An 18,785-nucleotide genomic window follows, 5' to 3' on the forward strand; every position below is an offset into this window, starting at 1 on the left:
TACGTTATGACTACCGCGGGAACGTTGCATCCCTCATTACTTATTTCTAGAACACCGCAAGGTAAGCGTCGGTAAGTCTTTTCTTCGCTTATCTATAAGCCGAGGTACTTATATTGCTTCACTATGGGTGTGACTTGTTGAATTGGCACCACGTAATTAGTCGTCTCTTGATTAAAAATCATAATTCCTGATTTCTCTGTGGTAAACTTAAGGCCTAGACTTCTCGCTGCGTTGCCACAGATATTCGCAAGTGTCTGTAAATCTCTTGTATTGTCCGCTAGTGCCACTATGTCGTCTGCATACATCAGTCCAGGGACCTTCTGTTGCACCATTTGTCCATTACCCATGTAGGCTAAATGAAACCCTAATTCTCTGATCTCCTGTCGTCTTTCCATGCCCTTAACATAAAGCGTTAGCAACAATGGAGACAGAGGACGTTCTTGCTTGACTCCTTGATGTATTCTCACCACTTCAATACCTTTTCGACCTTCCCACTCAACTTGTACTCGGTTGTCTCTATATGTCTCCCTCAGCATGTCCACGAAATCATCATCTATGCCTTCGAACTTAAGAATATCCCATAAGAATTCCCTGCGAACGCTTTCATAGGCTCGTTTAATATCTAGAAATGCCATCGATAAAGGTCTACTCTGAGCTACTGAAATCTCTATGCACTGAGTTCCTCTTAGCGTCTGCCTGGCCTGAACCCATTTCGACAGTTCTAATTGCATGCCTTGCATTGCCATTCTATATATCACCGACGTTACTGTAACTGGCATGTACGATCCCGTCTTGTCCCTATCTTCTTTGCTATTGTAGAGGAGGTTCATCTTGCTTTCGCGCCATCCAACTGGAATTTTCTTCGTTCTAATCACTTGCTTTATGGCATTAGTCAGCAGTGCCTTCCTATTTGAGCCGAGGTTTTTTATTACCTGTATGGGATTTTATCTTGTCCTGCAGCCGTGTCATTCGGGACATTTTCTGCAGCCTTTTTCCAATAAATACTTTCTATGCTAAATTTTGATCTCTCAGGCTTCTCTGCTGTTGCTGGATCTGTTGTCGGACCTACTCTTTCTTTCGTGCCGAAGTTATTCCTATTAAAATCTCTTATGTACCGCAGCGCATCGTCTCCTTCGTAGATGTTACTGTCTTCAACCCTTATAACCATGTGTGAGTTTTAGTTGGAGCTCCAAGTGCTTTTATATGGCTCCAGAATCTTTTAGGGCACCATTCCCTATTGCAAAACCCAGTATCCAGTGCCCAGTGTCATGCCTGATTATGGGCCGTGTCACGCGCTGGATACTGGGACGCTGGAAAGGCGCGGTATACTGGGAGGCGCTGGACGTGGGGTACTGGTGCGAAATGCAGCTCGAGAGCGAGAAATACGTGGTGCCTGGCTACCTTATATATTTTTTCGAATACAAAAAGTAACAGAGAGCGTTTTAATGCAATAAAAAAAGGAAAAGAAAGTGAAAACAGTGGCAACGGCAGCATCGAAGAAGCATCGTCCAAGTAACAAACTGCCTTTTCGCAGATGACGTCGGCTGTCCTGTGGCGTCGCTTCCGTGCTTGCTTCAAGCTTGGTGGGCGTAGCTCAGTGAGCGTCTCTGCGGCAAGCCCTCTTTGTCCGGATAACGCCGCAGTTTTTATCAAGCGTCACCATCGACAGAGCAAGCTATAAAGTAGTGAGAATCGAGGCCTTCTTTCACCCGGGTGGCAGCATCTAAGAAGCATTGTCCAACTAGCAACCTGCCTTTTTGCAGGTTAGTAATTCTGTACTTCGTACTTTTTCCTTATTGCTGCTGCTGCTGCTGCAAAATTGGGACCATGTCCTGCAATGTGGTATGTGCCACTTGTGAGCTAACGTTTATTGTTTTAGACTCTACCATTGAATGTAGTGACTGTACTTGCAAATTTCACACCAGAAAATGCTTAGGAATCTCGAAAACGACACTTTGGTCAAAGGGTGATGCATACCGCCTGGCTTGGCGCTGCACGTCTTGTAGACGACAGAAATTACGTGTGCAACCTAACAAATCTAGGGATGATTCTGACGCGCAAGACGTGCGGCAGTTGCTGAAGACAATTCACGGAAAGCTTGACCAGCTGTTGCCACTCCGAGAGGTAGTTGAAGGCATTGAAGACACTTTACAATTTCTGAGCGAAGAGTGCGATGAACTGCAACAATGAACAGAGCGAAATGAAAATGAGGTCAAGGAGCTAAACGCAGAACCGAAAGGCTTGAAAGAAACGAGAGTGACGTCAATCCGCTGCAAGCTGAAACTGACCAATTTGAATGGAGAAGCAGCCGCTTAAACCTGGAATTTCATGGGATTCAATATTCTGAAAAACAAAATCTGCTCGGAAAGCTGAACAAAGTAGCCGTGCATCTTAAACTTCTACAGCTCTAAGAAAATGACGTTTCAGTTCACAGCCTGCCGTAAGAAAAAGAAAAGATACCGGGTATAATCTGTCACTTCGCGAAACAAGCCGATAGGGACCGCTGGTGGTAAATCAGAGATAAGTTGCGTGAATCAAAAGACGATGTATTCCTGCTTGAAAATGTGACAAAAAGGACCCGTGATTTACTATTTGAGACAAAGATATGGGCGAAGCGAGTGAAGTACAAATATGTGTGGCATAGCAAGAGCCACGTTCTTGTCCGCAAAGCCGACGGTGAACGCGCAGTGGCTGCTTCTACCACGAGGGATCTTGATAAGCTAGTTTAAAAACAGTTCTTGATAACGATGACTTGTGCAAGTGGGGAGACTTACATATTGCCACAAGTAATCATTCAGCATTTAGGTAAAAAATTTCTGCAATCCTTTAAATGCTTTCGTCTGAACATCCGCTCAGTTTCAAATAAAAAAAAAACGACCTCTTCTTGTTTGTTGAAAAGCTAGAGCAATCATTTGATACGATACTGTTAACAGAAACATGGTCAATGAACGATACAGATATTTTACCTGTGCCACATTATAGTACCTTCTACTTAAATCGGTCATGCTCTCGAGGAGGCGGAGTATGCATCCTGGTAAAGGATTATTCGAGTGGAAATTTCTGCCCGAACTCTCCGCAATAACTGAGTATGAAGTTCTAGTAATAAAAATACATAATACTGTTATTATAGTGTGTTATCGCCCTCCCAATGGCAGTGTTAGCAATTTTTCTTGTAAATTAGAAATATTTGAGTTTGTTAATAAAACTCGGCTTGATTTATATTTACGGCGGGGACATCAACATTAATGTGATGAAAAATGATTCCCAAACTTTAATTTGGAATTTTACTGAAAATTAACGTTTTTAACTTGCCCCCTAGAGTTACTGAAAATTCATCATCTTTATTAGATTTTTTTTCTCACTTATCACCCCTGAAAGAGTTAAGGCGGGTGTATTTGCCTATGACCTCAGCGACCACTTTCCTATATTTATTTGCGCCAAAGGGCACGTACGGCAATAGGTAACGCAGCCAATGCACCAAATGCGAAAAATAACGCCGCGCAATTTGTCTATATTTCGGGAACAAATAGAAAATGCCTATTGGGAAGGTGTATATAAATTCAGCGAAGCAAATGAGGCTTAAGAAAGATTTCTTCACATTGTCACATCGATATATGAATCTATAGCTTTTCCTCAGTTCGTGTTAAGCCAAGCAAAAATTTCGAAAGCCATGGATTAACTGTGCGCTACGCAGACAAGTCGCGCATAAAAATGTTCTCTATGGCAAATTTATTTCAACTAAAGATATCGAATTATTCCTGCAATTAAAGTGTACCGTAATCGCCTAGATAAACATAAAAAAAGCTAGGCGAGAATATTTCGCAAATTTCTTTGCAACTGCTGCTGGATGCTCTTAGATTATGTGAAAAAGGCTCAACTCGGTATTAAGGCATCATCCGCGTATCAGTAAAGTTCTTAAATTAGATATTAGTGGCATAGAATTATCTGGGAAGCGGCTTGCAGATATATTTACTACATATTTCGCAAGTGCAGGTAATACGCCTATGCTACCAAATGATGCTACCATGGTGTGCTACCATGGTGTGCTATGCTACCATGGTGTGCGATGGTTGCCTACCATAGAGTAAGAAAAAAGGTGAAAAGCCAGTTGTGCTCTGAGTGGCAGTGTTATACGCGTAAGTTGCAAAGGGCAGAATGACGTCCCAATTAGTGTGGTCGGAGGCGACGTACATAGCAAGCATGTCCCCGAGCGTACGGTTGAAGCGTTCTGTAAGGCCATTGGTTTGGGGGCGGTACGCCGCAGTTGTGCGATGAACAACGTGGCACTCCTTGAGAATGGCTTCAACTACTTCGGACAGGAAGACACGCCCACGATCACTGAGTAGTTCCTGAGGTGGCCCATGTCGCAGGATGAATCGTTGAAGCAGGAAGGAGGCAACATCGCGCGCTGTAGCTGCCGGTAGGGCGGCTGTTTCGGCGTAGCGCGTCAGGTGGTCGACGGCCACAATGGCCCAGCGATTTCCAGCCGACGTCAAGGGAAGGGGCCCATACAAATCGATGCCGATGCGTCCAAACGGCCGGGTAGGGCAAGGTAAAGGTTGCAGACCGGCTGGCGAAAGCCGGGGTGAAGATTTCCGGCCCTGGCAATCGCGACAAGAGCGAACAAACTTGTGAACGTAGCTGTAAATCCTGCGCCAGTAATTCCGCTGTTGAAAGCTCTGGTATGTCTTGAAAACTCCGGAGTGTGCACACTGTCGATCAGCATGGAAAGCTGCGCATACTTCGGAACGCAGACTGTGGGGTACCACTAACAACCACTGGCGGCCGTCGGGGTTATAATTGCGTCGTGCAGCAGGTTGTCGCGAATGGCAAAATTACGTGCTTGGCGACGCAACGTGCGAGTGACTTGGTTGTGCCGACGAACTAGAAAGCAAGTCTATAAGGAGGCAATCCAATGGTCCTTGCGTTGCTCAGAAGCGATGGTGTTAAGGTCGAGCGAAGAAACAATAATCTCAGACAGTGAGAAGCAGGCATTGTCAGGCAAGGGAGAGCGCGAGAGGGCGTCAGCGTCAGAATGCTGCCGTCTTTGTGGTACAGCACCCGGACATCGTAGTCCTGCAGGCGAAGTGCCCATCGAGCAAGACGGCCCGAGGGGTCCTTCAAGGACGACAGCCAACATAGCGCATGGTGGTCCGTGACTACGTCAAATGGACGACCATATAAATAAGTCCGGAACTTAGTCAGAGCCCAGATGATGGCCAAGCATTCTTTTTCCGTCACAGTGTAATTTGTCTCAGCTTTAGTAAGCGTATAACTTGCATAAGTGACGACATATTCAGGAAACCCTTGTTTGCGTTGGGCAAGAACAGCACCGAGGCCGACGCCACTGGCATCTGTGTGCACCTCAGTAGGAGCTGTCGGGTCGTAGTAAGTAGATGGCGGAGCTTCGTGAAAGGTTCATCGCACTGGGATGACCACGAAGAGAGGGGCCCGTTGCGTGACAGCAGTTTCATCAGGGATGAGGTGATGGCGGAGAAATTGCGAATAAAGCATCTGAAGTACGAACACAGACCAATGAAACTGCGCAACGCTTTGACAGACGTTGGGTTAGGGAATTCGGGGACGGCCCGAAGTTTGGCGGGATCTGGGAGTATCCAATCCTTGAATACGACGTAACCGAGGATTGTCAGCTGCCGAGCAGCAAATCGGCACTTCTTTAGGTTTAGTTGTAGGCCAGCGTTTGTTAAGCACATCAAAACAGACCGTAGGCATTTAAGGTGTGTTGTGAAGTTCGGCGCAAAAACAACAACGTCGTCAAGAATAGCACAAGCATGTGTGCCACTTCAAACCGCGCAGAACTTTGTCCATCATGCGCTCAAAAGTTGCGGGCGCATTACAAAGTCTAAAAGGCATTACGTTAAATTCGTATAAGCCGTCGGGTGTTACAAAAGCTGTCTTTGGCCGATCTGCGTCTGCCATGGGTACTTGCCAGTACCCTGAGCGCAGATCTAAAGACGAAAATAATTCTGCGCCGTCAATGCGCTGTCAATGGCGTCAATGCGCTGTCAATGGCGTCATCTATGCGAGGGAGAGGGTACACGTACTTGTGTGTGATCTTGTTGAGGCGCCGGTAGTCGACACAGCACCGCACAGAACCATCTTTCTTCGTAACGACGACGACAGGGGATGCCCATGGACTGTTGGAAGGTCGTATCACCTCGCGGCGAAGCATGTCGTCGACTTGTTCATTGAATACCCGACGCTCTGCAGGAGATACACGATACGGTCGTTGCCGCAATGGCGGTTGCGAGCCAGTGTCGATGCGGTGCGTAACAGTGGATGTCCGGCCTAGGGAAGTTTGCCCGACATTGAAAGAAGAACGAAATTCTTCTAAGAGGCAGAAAAGTTGAGATCGCTCGACCGGCGTAAGGTCATCGGCGATAGAAGAACCGAACACATCACTGGACGGTCCCTCACATGTAGAAAGATCAGTGAGCGCAATGGCACTAGCAAAGCAATGGTCATCGGGGAGGTCTATAACTTGCACGTCTTCGATCCCATCCATGTAAGAGGTCGCGTAGTAGAGGGCGGCTGCTGGTATGACATGGCGCGCTGCGGTCGGGACCTGTTGGGGCGTCGCGACGACATCAGCGTAGCTTAGTGGAGCGGCCGCAGGAAAATGTTGATGCTGGACTGGCAAGCCCTCGGAGATTTCCTGGTCGATCACGCGACGGAGCGTGGGCATAACATTCGTTGTGGGCTGTTGCACATGGGGTGGCTGAGTGAAGGTTAGCAAGGAGAGCTGGCGTGCAACTTCCTCCCGAACGAAGGCTTGCATTTCTGTAAGCAGTGCGGACTGGTGGCAGATGGTGGTCAAACCAGCAGTGCTTTCGTTACGCGATGAAGGGCGACGTGTCAACGAGCGCTGCCTTCGTAGCTCCTCGTAGCTTTAGCAGAGAGTAACGATGTCTGGAACGGACTGAGCATTTTTCGCAAGTAGCATGTGGAATGCGTCGTCTTCGATCCCTTTCATGACATTTCGTATTTTTTCGGATTCCGACATCATCGCATTGTCTCTTTTGCACAAGTCGAGAACATCTTCAATGTAGCTGGTAAATGATTCACCCGGCTGCTGTGCACGTTCGCACAAACGCGATTCTGTTCGCAGCTTGCGCACCACCGGGCTACCAAACACTGCCACCAAAGAAGTCTTGAACAAGGACCACGCCGGAAAATCGGCCTCATGGTTGCTGTACCACAGACTGGCTACACCCGCGAGATAGAAGATCACATTGCTGAACTTTACGGGGTCGTCCCATTTGTTGTGAGCGCTTACTCTCTCATACGTGTTCAGCCAGTCCTCCACATCGGTTTCGTCCGCGCCGCTGAAGATGGCAGGCTCCCTGTGGCGAGGCCACCAGAGCACATGACAGACTGAAGAGGCGCTTGCTTCGATGGCGTAGATGGCACTTGCTGGGGTGCGTCTTCGGGCATGGTAGAGCGTAGGGTACGGGATCGAAGCTCCAAGATTTACGCTGTAGGCAGAAGCACTCTCCACCACTTGTAAAGGCGTTTATTAGACACCAGCCGTTTGGGCCGTCCGTTGTTTGAAGGTCCGAGCTCTCAGCACGAGCGGCGTTTCTCGAGGAAAGCGCAGGAGGGATTGACCCACTAGAAAGGGCTGGAGAGCGTGGCCCGCTATGGCGTTCGTATTCTTCGCTACACCTATCATAGCGCGCGAAGCCGAAACTGGAAGGCTGCCGCGCGCACGTATAGCGGCGGTCATCGGTGCAACGTTCTGCTGACGTCAACCAGCGGCAGGCAGCCAGCGCGTTGCAGCCGCTTGCTCCTCGCCCCATTTCCTGTTATATGACATTGATTGACGAGCGACGTCCCCGGCCTGCAGCTCCTGCGGGGAGCCGGAGACGATCGAACATCTCCTGCTGGCCTGCCCGGCGTACCTCCAGCAGCGGGGCCCACTCCTGCAGGAGTTCCGCCGCCTGGGCCTCCCCTCTGGCAAGGAGGAAGATTTCCTCTTCCCCGGCCGACACCACCTTTCTGCACTTCGAGGCGTCGTGGAGTTCCTTGACTCGTCAGGGCTCTCCGCACGCCTCTAAGGACATTTCTACAAGCGGGAAGGCCTCACGGCCTCCCACCCCACCCCAGGCCTGACCGGCCTGGCACAACACCCCTGCAGACTCTGCAGCACACCAAGGCCTTCCATCTCGGCCTGATACGTGCCGCCTATGCCTGCCGGTTTTGCTTCGCCCAGCCATGGCGACTCCACTCTATCCCTTCTTTCGCTCCCACGTACCCCTCCCCGTTGGCGCTGAGCCGTGCTCCCTCAAGGGCTGCAGAAGATAGCGCCAACCTTTCCCTTTCCCTCAAGAACCACTTATCATCAACCATTGATTGATTTTTCATATGATATCTACGAAGGCATGCTGTATGAGTAACCCAGAATATTGAACTGCTCAAACTTATTAGTGATCACTAAATACCCGGCCTTATTCGAAATATTTTCGAGTCAATCGTTAATTTATTGTCACTTTAATTGTTGCCACTGGCGACGTGGTCGAATGACGGCTATGCCTGCCACAGTACAAATGTGATTTTTGCTGCCAATGATTTTTCACTTGATACCCTTAAAGTCATTAGTGTGTCATGTTGTGCGCGGTATCACCATGAGCTGCGCGGTGTCCGTGTCGCTGTGCGATGCGTCGGGGAAATGCCGCGAAGGCGACGAAGACAAACAGGTGCATTAAAAGACTCTAGATGTCCGGCTCTTTTTTAAGTAGCGGCATCTACTGCTTCGGCCGCCATTATCTTCCTAGATAGTGTGACAAAAAACAAACCAATTTGGCCAATAGTGAAATAAGACGCGAAGAACGAGAAAAAGGAAAAAAAAATCGCCGTATATCCACGAAGTAAATGATGATGAGTGGGCGAAGCACCGGGGGATCATTCAGTTAACCGTGAATTTCCCGACGCCAGCAAGCGGACCCAGAGGCGGCGAGAGCACGCGAAGTGGCGGCAGAACGCCGGAAGCGTTCTCTACCTGAGGTTTATGGCGCCGATGCTCGGTTCAAGCATGACGCTGGCAAGCAGACCCAGAGCTGGGGAGAGCGCGGCAAGCGGCGGCAAAACGCCTGAAGCGTTCTCTACCTGAGGTTGGTGGCGCCGGTGCTCAGTTCAAGCGCGAGCATCGCGAGCCCTCAGCTCCGGGAACGCTTGCCGGCGTTGCCGTACTGCTGCAGCTTTGCGCGCCCTCAGGTCCGGGTCCACATGCCAGCGTTGCCGTGCTGCTGCAGCTTCACGAGCCCTCAGCTCCGGGTCGGCTTGCCGGCGTTGCCGTTTTGCTGCAGCTTCCCACGACCTAGACTCCGGGTCCACTTCTCTGCGTCGCCGTACTGCAGCAGCTCTGCGAGCCCTCGACTCCGCTTGCAGATGAGCCGCCACTCTCGCCTTTTCATCCATAGCGGGCGCGCCGTTATCAAAAGCGACCGTTATCATCCATGGCTGAAGAGAGAAAGAGAGCATGTGTCGGGAACGAACGCCCTTGTGCACCGCAGCGCCCCTAGCGGTCTCCATGCAAACCAGAACTACAGTCGACGAGGGAGGGACAAGGCTCGGCCTTAAGGTGATTCGCCCCTAAAGAATCCTGATCCACCTGATCATTTCTTTCTTTCTCTCTCTCTCTTTCTTTCTCTCGTTCTATCTCTCCGTTTCTTTTTCTCTCTCTTTCTTTCTCTAACTCTATTTCTCTCTCTCTCTTTGTTCCTGGTATGTGCCATTGAGCTTGGACCCTTTCTACACAACCACCAGGATCGGTCCACTTTTCAGCGTGACGCCACCACCACCGCCGACACTTGTGAGCGTATAAAGTTTCGCTTAAAAATATGCGGATCCCACGCACGGTGGGATGCGGTGTAAGTGAAGCTTTCTGTGCTGTTTGCTTTGAATGAGAATAATTAGCGGTGTCATGAGGGAGGTGACAATATCATAATCATGAGAAGGAAATTTACAGAATTGGGTTGGAGTGCATACGGCAGGCATTACCAAATTCTGACTGGGATCTTTTGTACACTGTCTTTGAAAAAAAAGTGTAAATTCATTGGATTCCACCCATGCTAACACACGGGGCAGGAACTTAGAGGTTAACAAAGTTAACAAAGTATAATGGAGGCGACGTTTAGCTGCGGCACCAAGTGCCTATTTATATCAGAGGCTCCGGCAACAGTCACCAACGCCGCACGCATTTTGTGCGAACGCGGGCAAAACGCCGACGGCGTCGACAACAGTGCTGTGTGTTGCCGGTGCTGCTGCACGTCCAAGTTTGTACAGCGGATAAAACTACTATCCTTACTTCGTATAGCTCTCTACTAAGTTGCTATCGCAATTGATGCTTCGCCTTTCGGGTGAAACTGCGACAACGTTTTTTTTTCTCATTTTTCTCAGACTGGTTACACACTACTACTACGACGACGACGACGGGGACGAACGGGTGCCGCTATAAGGAGCTTCGCCCCTAAAAAAATAAAAGGTGCGGCCTGACGCGTGCATCGAAAGCGGTGTGATCCGCCATGGCGCCTCACGCCGGGGGCTGTTGTCTGGCATCGGCATAGCAAATGCGTCAGGAACGCGCTTGGAACGCCGTCGCGCGTGCAAGCTGACGCGTTCCAACCCCGTCAGCTAGCGCCGTTGGGTCCAGCCAATGCAACTACGGCCGTCACGTTCGCTCCCAAAGCAGCGCGCCCGACGCGGCAGGCCGCACCTTCTTTAGGGGCGAAGCTCCTTAGGGTGTGGGTCTGTCCCTCCTCTGTAGTATGTAGTAGAAGTAGTAGTAGTCGTCGTAGTAGGTAGCCACGTCTACTGTTATGAAAAAAAAATCCGAAAGTTGTGTCCGTAGCGCGGAATCGAACCAGGGACCCCTCGCTTCCGAACGCGCGGCGCTAGCCACTACGCCACGAAGCGCAGACGGACACACGCACCACGATGACAATAAATACCCAACATTAACGAAAGACTGCGCGTTTCTAACGCGTTTGTGCTAGCGCGTTACGGCCCGTGTAAGAAGCTGGTGTAAGACGCTGTGGCCTCTCCGCCTTACCGCCGTATTCATAAACGCTCCTCGATTTGAACTTGAGTTGCCACCGCCTTGGGCAGCGCGTTCGAAACGCGTTGAAGGCGGTGGCAAGTCAAATTCAAGTCGAGGAGCGTTTATGAATACGGGGGTTATACTCTCTCAGCAGTCATGTGATGGCGTCGGCAAACGCGGTGCACGTTCCGGCATGTGTAAACGGCTGCGTAAGACGCTGTGGCCTCTCCCCCTTACTAGAGAGTACGGCACCTTTCTAACGCGTTTGTGCTAGCGTCCCCTTAAGCGGGAGATGGTGCAATTATAATGAAGGGCGCTGTTATAAAATAGGAATGACGTCACATATGGCGCGTGTCATTGGTGGAAGTCAATCGTTCGATCTAGTGCGGCGAGACTGGGCGAATTACACTGAAAATTCACGGTTTACCGATGCACGGCCGCTGGATAAAAAAAAAGGTGCGGCCTGCCGCGTGCATCGAAAACGGTGTGATCCACCGCGGCGCCACACGTCGGGGGCTGTTGTCTGGCATCGGCATAGCAAATACATCAGGAACGCGCTTGGAACGCCGTCGTGCATGAAAGCCGACGGTGCGTTCCATCGCCGATGACTAGCGCCGTTCGGCCCAGCGAAGCGGCCGACAAGCGTGCATCGAAAACGGTGTGATCCACCGCGGCGGAGGATTGGCAGGCACGTCTCGACAGACTCGAACAAAAATACGAACTCAGTCAAACTCACATCAGAGCTCTAGAAGCACACATCGAACGGTCACTCCACACAATCGGCTCACAGATCGCCCAACAAATTGAGACCCTGAATAAAACTATAGAAGCCCAGGGAAAACCCGTAGCGGTCTCTGAACTCGCGGACTCGGCGCCGCCACTCCCTCCAACCCCAGAACTTTCCCAGGTCAATCATGGCGGTCAGCTCGGGTAACACCACCGTCTGGCAGTGGAACTGTCGTGGGTTCGCACGTAAGCGTCCGGTCCTCCAACAGTTCCTCACCGCGAGTGATCGCCCCGAATTGATAGCCCTTCAAGAAGGTGGCAAGAACACGCAACTTTCCGGTTTCAGTACATACCTATCGGAACGAGTAAAGCCTCAAGTAGCCACTCTCGTCAAACGTAATCTCACTGTCCTCCAACACAATTTGAATCCTACTTTTCCCGAACACGTATTCTTAGAAATATTACCTCGACCCTCGCGCAAACGTCGCACTAGTCTGTTTGTGCTTAATGTTTACAGCCCTCCCCGGGCCCATAAAGACATTTTCGGGCCCCTTTTCCTCAAAGCCCAGCAGCTAGCGCAAGGGCGGCCTCTCCTCATCATCGGTGACTTCAACGCGCATCACCGCGCTTGGGGCTACCACTACGACTCGGCCAAAGGCTGACGCCTCTGGAATGACTGGAATACGCACCAGCTCACCCTCATCACAGACGTCTCCTACCCCACTAGACTCGGTTCGGGCCTACACCGAGATACAACACCGGATCTCGCCTTTACGAGCTCCGGAGTCAAAGCTACTTGGTGTCACACTCACGAAAATTTTGGAAGTGATCACTTCATGCTCGAGATCGTGATACAAGAGCCCACGAGGCAACGTATGCGGCCGACTCAGGTGATTGACTGGGACTCCTTTCGCACGCACAGGAAAGAGCAGGCCACACCTCCCGTCATTACCGACATCAAAGCATGGACAGCCGAAATCGTCAAACACGTGACTGACGCCACGCAAACCGTCGAGGTTGAGGACACAGTCCCACACTGCGACCGTTACTACGCCCATCTCTGGGAGCGCAAGAAGTCGCTCGAAGCTCTTCTCGCCACTCGAAAATGGGACCGCGATATCCGCCGTCGGCTGGCGCGCGCCCACACGAACATTGAGAACTATGCAATAGAACTCACCCGCCAAAGCTGGCACAACATTTGTGACCAGATGAACAAGACTCCGAACGCTCGTAACACGTGGAACCTGCTCCGACATCTAATGGACCCGGCCGGAGGTGATCTCCGAGCACGCCAACAGCTTGAGCGAATCTTCCATCAGTATCCTGGGACACCAGATGAGCTCAAACAAGAGCTCATTAACACCTACATCCGCCCCGAACCGGCAACCACCCTTCCCCCCTATCAGGGCTCGGCCAACCCTGGCCTAGACGCCCCGATCTCTTTAGCGGAGGTCCGTGCAGAACTCAATCGCCTCAAGACCAATTCTGCGGCCGGCCCCGACCGCATTTCTAACACGATGCCTAGGAATCTAGATGACGCCTCTATTCACGCCCTCACCGACTACCTTCAAGAGTGTTGGGCGAGCGGTACCATCCCGCAGGAATGGAAGTGCGCCAAGCTAGTCTTCATCCCCAAGCCGGGAAAACCACCCACCTTGGCCAACCTCCGTCCCATCTCTATCACGTCCTGCGTTGGGAAATTAATGGAACACGTTATCCAGTCCAGACTTCTTCGCTACCTAGAAGACAACCACCTCCTACAAGACACGATGTTCGGTTTCCGTCCTCACTTAGCAGGCCCCGACATAATGCTTCTTCTCCATCACCAGGTAGTCATGCGTCGCACACTAGACACGAAAGTCATCGTCGGCCTCGATGTTGCCAAGGCCTTCGACAATATCCTCCATGAAGCGATTCTTCAACAACTCCAGACTCTCGGCGTCGGACATCGCACGTATGCATACGTCCGAGACTTCCTGACCGACCGCAAGATACAACTCAGCGTCGGCACGGGACATCCCTCCATCATCTCTCCTGGCAACCGCGGCACGCCGCAAGGCTCAGTACTCTCGCCGCTGCTTTTCAACGTTGCACTGATAGGCCTGCCCAAGCTTCTGGCTGACATTCCCCAGCTACACCACAGCGTTTATGCTGACGATCTTACTCTTTGGATCACACACGGCAGTGACGGCGCGATCGAAGAGACTCTCCAGACCGCCATCGATCGGGTCGGAGGCTATCTGGATACAGTTGGCCTCAGCTGCTCGGCGACTAAGTCAGAGTATATAATCATCCCGTCCCCAGGACGACGCCCACCAAAAATACTTCCCGAGATCAACCTCCAGGTGCAAGGAAACCCCATCCCTCGTACAGATCACATCAGGATTCTGGGCCTACACCTACAGGCAAACGGCAGCAACAATATATCGCTCCAACGCATCGACCAGTCGGTGCTACAGATCGGACGTCTTCACAAGCGAGTCTCCAACAAGCACCGAGGTATGCGAGAGTGCAACCTCCTGCGCCTCGTCCAAGCCTTCATCTGCTCCCGCATCACCTACTCCGCACCTTACTTACGTCTCATCCGCGCCGAAAGCGAACGGCTAGAGGCGTCACTTCGAAAAGCATACAAGACGGCCCTGGGTATTCCCATGTCAACAGCTACTCACAAGCTTATGGCTCTCGGCATCTCCAACACCGTGAGCGAACTGATCGAAGCTACCCTCACCGCCCAATACGAGCGGTTGTCACTCACACACGCTGGCCGCGCGGTACTGCAGCAAGTTGGGATCTCACCAACGAGGGCGGCCCCCAATTATATTGACCTTACACCGGAATATCGTCAAAATCTCCGAATACCTCTCATTCCCAAACGGATGCATCCGGAACACCACGGCGAGAGACGGGCCGATCGTGCACGACAGTTCGAGAAACGCTTCAGCGGACGTCCAGATGTCACGTATACGGACGCCTCTTACCACCCCTCGAAACCAGCGATGGTGGCGGCAGCCCTCGCCCCGCACCGCAGCTGGTACACAGCCTGCAGCATTCGCAACGCAGAAACAGTCACCGCAGCAGAGGAGGTTGCCATTGCGCTTGCGCTAGCTGATCCTATTACCAAAGTCGTCATAAGTGATTCTCAACAGGCGATCCGCAACTACGATGCCGGCCGTATCTCTCGCCCGGCATCACACATTCTGCATTCTACTCCCCCCTCCTCCACATCCCGCTTACTCCTGTGGGCTCCAGCCCATGAATCGTTCAGGGGAAACGTCCAGGTGCATAAACTTTCTCGAGATCTTAGCTGCCGAGCCGAGCGTAGGATCCACCGCCCCGAATCCCCTGACACCACTATCTCGCACGATTCTCTACTCACCACTTACACGGACATCCTCCAGTACTACCGACTCGGGAGATGCATATATCCTCCCGCACACCGTGATCTAACAAGGCGCGAGGCCGTCCAATGGCACAAACTACAAACAGGCAGCTTCCCACACCCCCTTTTATACAGTAAAATCTTTCCGCAACAAATAACGCCTCGGTGCAAACACTGCTCAGCTCCGGCCACTCTCATACACATGGCGTGGACTTGTACGCATTACAACACAGACAAAACAAACACCCCAGAGTCGTGGGAGTCCCTCCTGCGTAGCTCCGAGCCAGCAGACCAACGTCGGCTCATCCAGCGTGCGGTGGAGGCCGCGGAATCCCAAGGGATCCCCGCCGACCTCCTCTAAGCCAGCGCAACCGGTCCTTGGACTGGTCCCCTCTTTTTGGGCGAAATAAAGAATTCACCACCACCACCACCGCGGCGCCACACGTCGAGGGCTGTTGTCTGGCATCGGCATAGCAAATACGTCAGGAACGCGCTTGGAACGCCGTCGCGCGTGAAAGCCGACGGTGCGCTCCATCGCCGATGACTAGCGCCGTTCGGCCCAGCCACGCGGCCGACAATGCATCTACGGCTGTCACATCATAGCCTCCTATATTTTATTGCGATAGCAATTATATGGACACTCAAAAGCAGATTTCTGCCGTCGGCGTCGCCGTCGCCGTCGGCGTCGCCGTCGCCGTCGCCGTCGCCGTGAGGTTCCGTATGACGTCAATGGAGATGAAATCGTGGCCGCGCGGGTAAGGTAAGTGGTTCTTGAGGGAAAGGGAAAGGTTGGCGCTATCTTCTGCAGCCCTTGAGGGAGCACGGCTCAGCGCCAACGGGGAGGGGTAAGTGGGAGCGAAAGAAGGGATAGAGTGGAGACGCCATGGCTGGGCGAAGCAAAACCGGCAGGCATAGGCGGCACGTATCAGGCCGAGATGGAAGGCCTTGGTGTGCTGCAGAGTCTGCAGGGGTGTTGTGCCAGGCCGGTCAGGCCCGGGGTGGAGTGGGAGGCCGTGAGGCCTTTCCGCTTGTATAAATGTCCTTAGAGGCGTGCGGAGAGCCCTGACGAGTCAAGGAACTCCACGACGCCTCGAAGTGCAGAAAGGTGGTGTCGGCCGGGGAAGAGGAGATCTTCCTCCTTGCCACAGGGGAGGCCCAGGCGGCGGAACTCCTGCAGGAGTGGGCCCCGCTGCTGGAGGTACGCCGGGCAGGCCAGCAGGAGATGTTCGATCGTCTCCGGCTCCCCGCAGGAGCTGCAGGCCGGGGACGTCGCTCGTCCCAGTCGGTAGCTGCGTGCTGCCGTCCAGCTGCAGCCGATGCGGAGCCGGAGAAGGAGCGAGGTCTCCCTGGCCGCGCGCCGCCGAACGCTGTATGTGCGAGTGAAAGGGCGCGAGGGACGCGCTCTTTCACGGGGAGTGAACGCACGGCGGAGAACAAACACGCGTTCTGCGCCGTGCTTCCTTAAGGGCTGCAGAAGTAGGCGTCTCTTTCCTCCTTTACAATCACCATATATGTAGAGCAAACGCGCCTTCTTCCGATGCGCGAGAGGCCGTGGGGGAGGGGGGGAAGGGGGAGGGAAGGGAGGCGACGTTTAGCTGCGGCACCAAGTGCCTATTTATATCAGAGGCTCCGGCAACAGTCACCAACGCCGCACGCATTTTGAGCGAACGCGGGCAAAATGCCGACGGCGTCGACAACAGTTCGGCGCGTTGCCGGTGCTGCTGCATGTCCAAGTTTATACAGCTGATAAAGCTAATATCATTACTCCGTATATCTCTCTACAAATTTGCTATCGCAATTGATGCTTCACCTTTCAGGTGAAACTGCGACAACTTTTTTTAATGCCCGCGCAGTGGAGCGGTGGAGGCCGTCCGCTGCCCTCCCCCTTCCTCCTCAATTTACGCCTGCCTTCTCCGCAAGAGGCGCTCGCACCCCACACCCCATACGGCAGGAACGCGAGCTCCGCCTCGCGTTCCTGCCGACGCGAGCGGCGTCGCTTGACGCGTTTCGATCTTGGACGCAAGAGGGTATAAATACGAGTCCACCGCTCGTGCTGCCAGAGTCCGACGAACGCCGTAGGCGCGCTTGCTGTTTTCGCTGTTGCCGAGTTCGCTTGCTTTAGGGGCACAAGTTCGCCCAATAAATTCTATTTTAAGTGCATCGTCGACGCAGTGTTACTTTTTTGTCTACCTGTGTGCCAGGCAGCTCACCGTCACCTACGTGACAATATTTCATGCTGCATTACTTTCGACATACCGATTTGGTTTTCTATCTGCAGTGTGGAATCAGTTGGGGTGCCCTGCGCCCGACAAGATGCCGTACTGCTGCGTACCACGCTGCAAGTCTTCGAGCAAACAACGGACGCCGCCGGCGGCATATCGTTCCACGAGATACCAAGCGATCCGGAACTGCTAGCGAAATGGCTAAAGGTCACTTCTTGGGACGACTGGACACCGAATACGACGTCGTGTTACTCGACTGTATGCAGCCGACACTTCGGTTCCTCCGACTTCAAGGAGGGCTGCAAAATTCGCAAACTCAAGAAAGACGCTGTTCCCAGCATTTTCCCAGCCTGCGTACCTGCAGCCTCCGAAAAATAGAGAGAGAAGCGACGCGTCCGTGAGAAAACGTGAGGCAGCTGTGCCAGTGAACACACCACCGCCGAAACGAAGAGCAGTTGAGAGCCAACTGGAGTCCCCTTCGCTTCCTTTCAATGACTTGCCGTCCTTCGACGTCGCCTCTCAAGAGTTATCACTGATGGATTGCTCCGCAACCGAACTGCCGCTACCTCTGGAAAACGGCGCAAGCGAGCGCTGCATCACTACGACCGTGCAGGTGGACAGAGCTGTGCAGGTGTCGTCATTATTCTCGGTTTCGGCACTGGACAAACGAAAGTGGAGACGCAAGGAGCGAGACTTGAACGCGCGAATTGAGCGACTCAAGAACACCGTCGACAAGTACAAACAGCAACTGCAAAAGCTCAAGGAAGAATGCTATGTGTCTGCATTCCTGCAAGTTGTGGAGAAAGCGAAAGAGAAAGACCTGGCTGCTTCAATATTAGTGGAAAAAGTTCAGAATTTCGCGAAAAAGAAACCAACGTGGTCTGAAGTGACAGTGCGCCATGCTGTGGTTTTGCGTAACCTCTCGACTCGTGCATACGAACACGTAAGGAGCAAAGGTATTCTTCGGCTTTCCTGTCGAAGTACCCTCGAGCGCTTTATGGGCTCATCACGTGGAGAAGTTGGCATGACCGAACTCGTGAAGCAAAGGCTGTCTGCAGAACTCGCTTCTCATCCCTCGTTGCATGCGAGGGCATGCTCTTTAATTGTAGACGAAATGCGCGTCAAACAACGGCTACTGTATCACAAGCAAAGAGATGCCTTCATCGGCGAAGTGGACTATGGTGTGAACTTCCCCAAAGAAACAACAAATGAGCCTGTGCTGGCCAACTCACTCTTGTGTTTCGTCCTTAACGGCCTTTCAGTTTCGTTCAAAATACCCGTGGCGTACTTTTTCGCGAGAAACTGCACTGGCCGTGAGCTGCACATGCTCATGAGACACGTTCTGAAGGAAGTTGAAGAAATAGGATTTTTTGTCGTGCTTGCCATTGTGCACAGACAA

The 18,785-nt window shown here is 52.2% G+C and overlaps 1 protein-coding gene and 1 pseudogene across 1 annotated transcript; both read left to right on the forward strand.

Annotated features, from left to right (window-relative positions):
• Window positions 1–1,837: 1,837 nt before the first annotated feature.
• On the forward strand, window positions 1,838–2,729 carry LOC119448953 (uncharacterized; annotated as a pseudogene).
• Window positions 2,730–12,223: 9,494 nt separating this feature from the next.
• LOC119448954 (uncharacterized) lies at window positions 12,224–15,592 on the forward strand. Its single transcript, XM_037712157.2, has one exon. It carries the CDS (start codon window positions 12,622–12,624, stop codon window positions 15,523–15,525), a length of 2,904 nt encoding a protein of 967 aa, XP_037568085.1. The 5' UTR covers window positions 12,224–12,621; the 3' UTR covers window positions 15,526–15,592.
• Window positions 15,593–18,785: the final 3,193 nt, after the last annotated feature.

Source organism: Dermacentor silvarum, chromosome 4 (genome assembly GCF_013339745.2).
Source record: "Dermacentor silvarum isolate Dsil-2018 chromosome 4, BIME_Dsil_1.4, whole genome shotgun sequence".
Lineage (NCBI taxonomy): Eukaryota > Metazoa > Arthropoda > Arachnida > Ixodida > Ixodidae > Dermacentor > Dermacentor silvarum.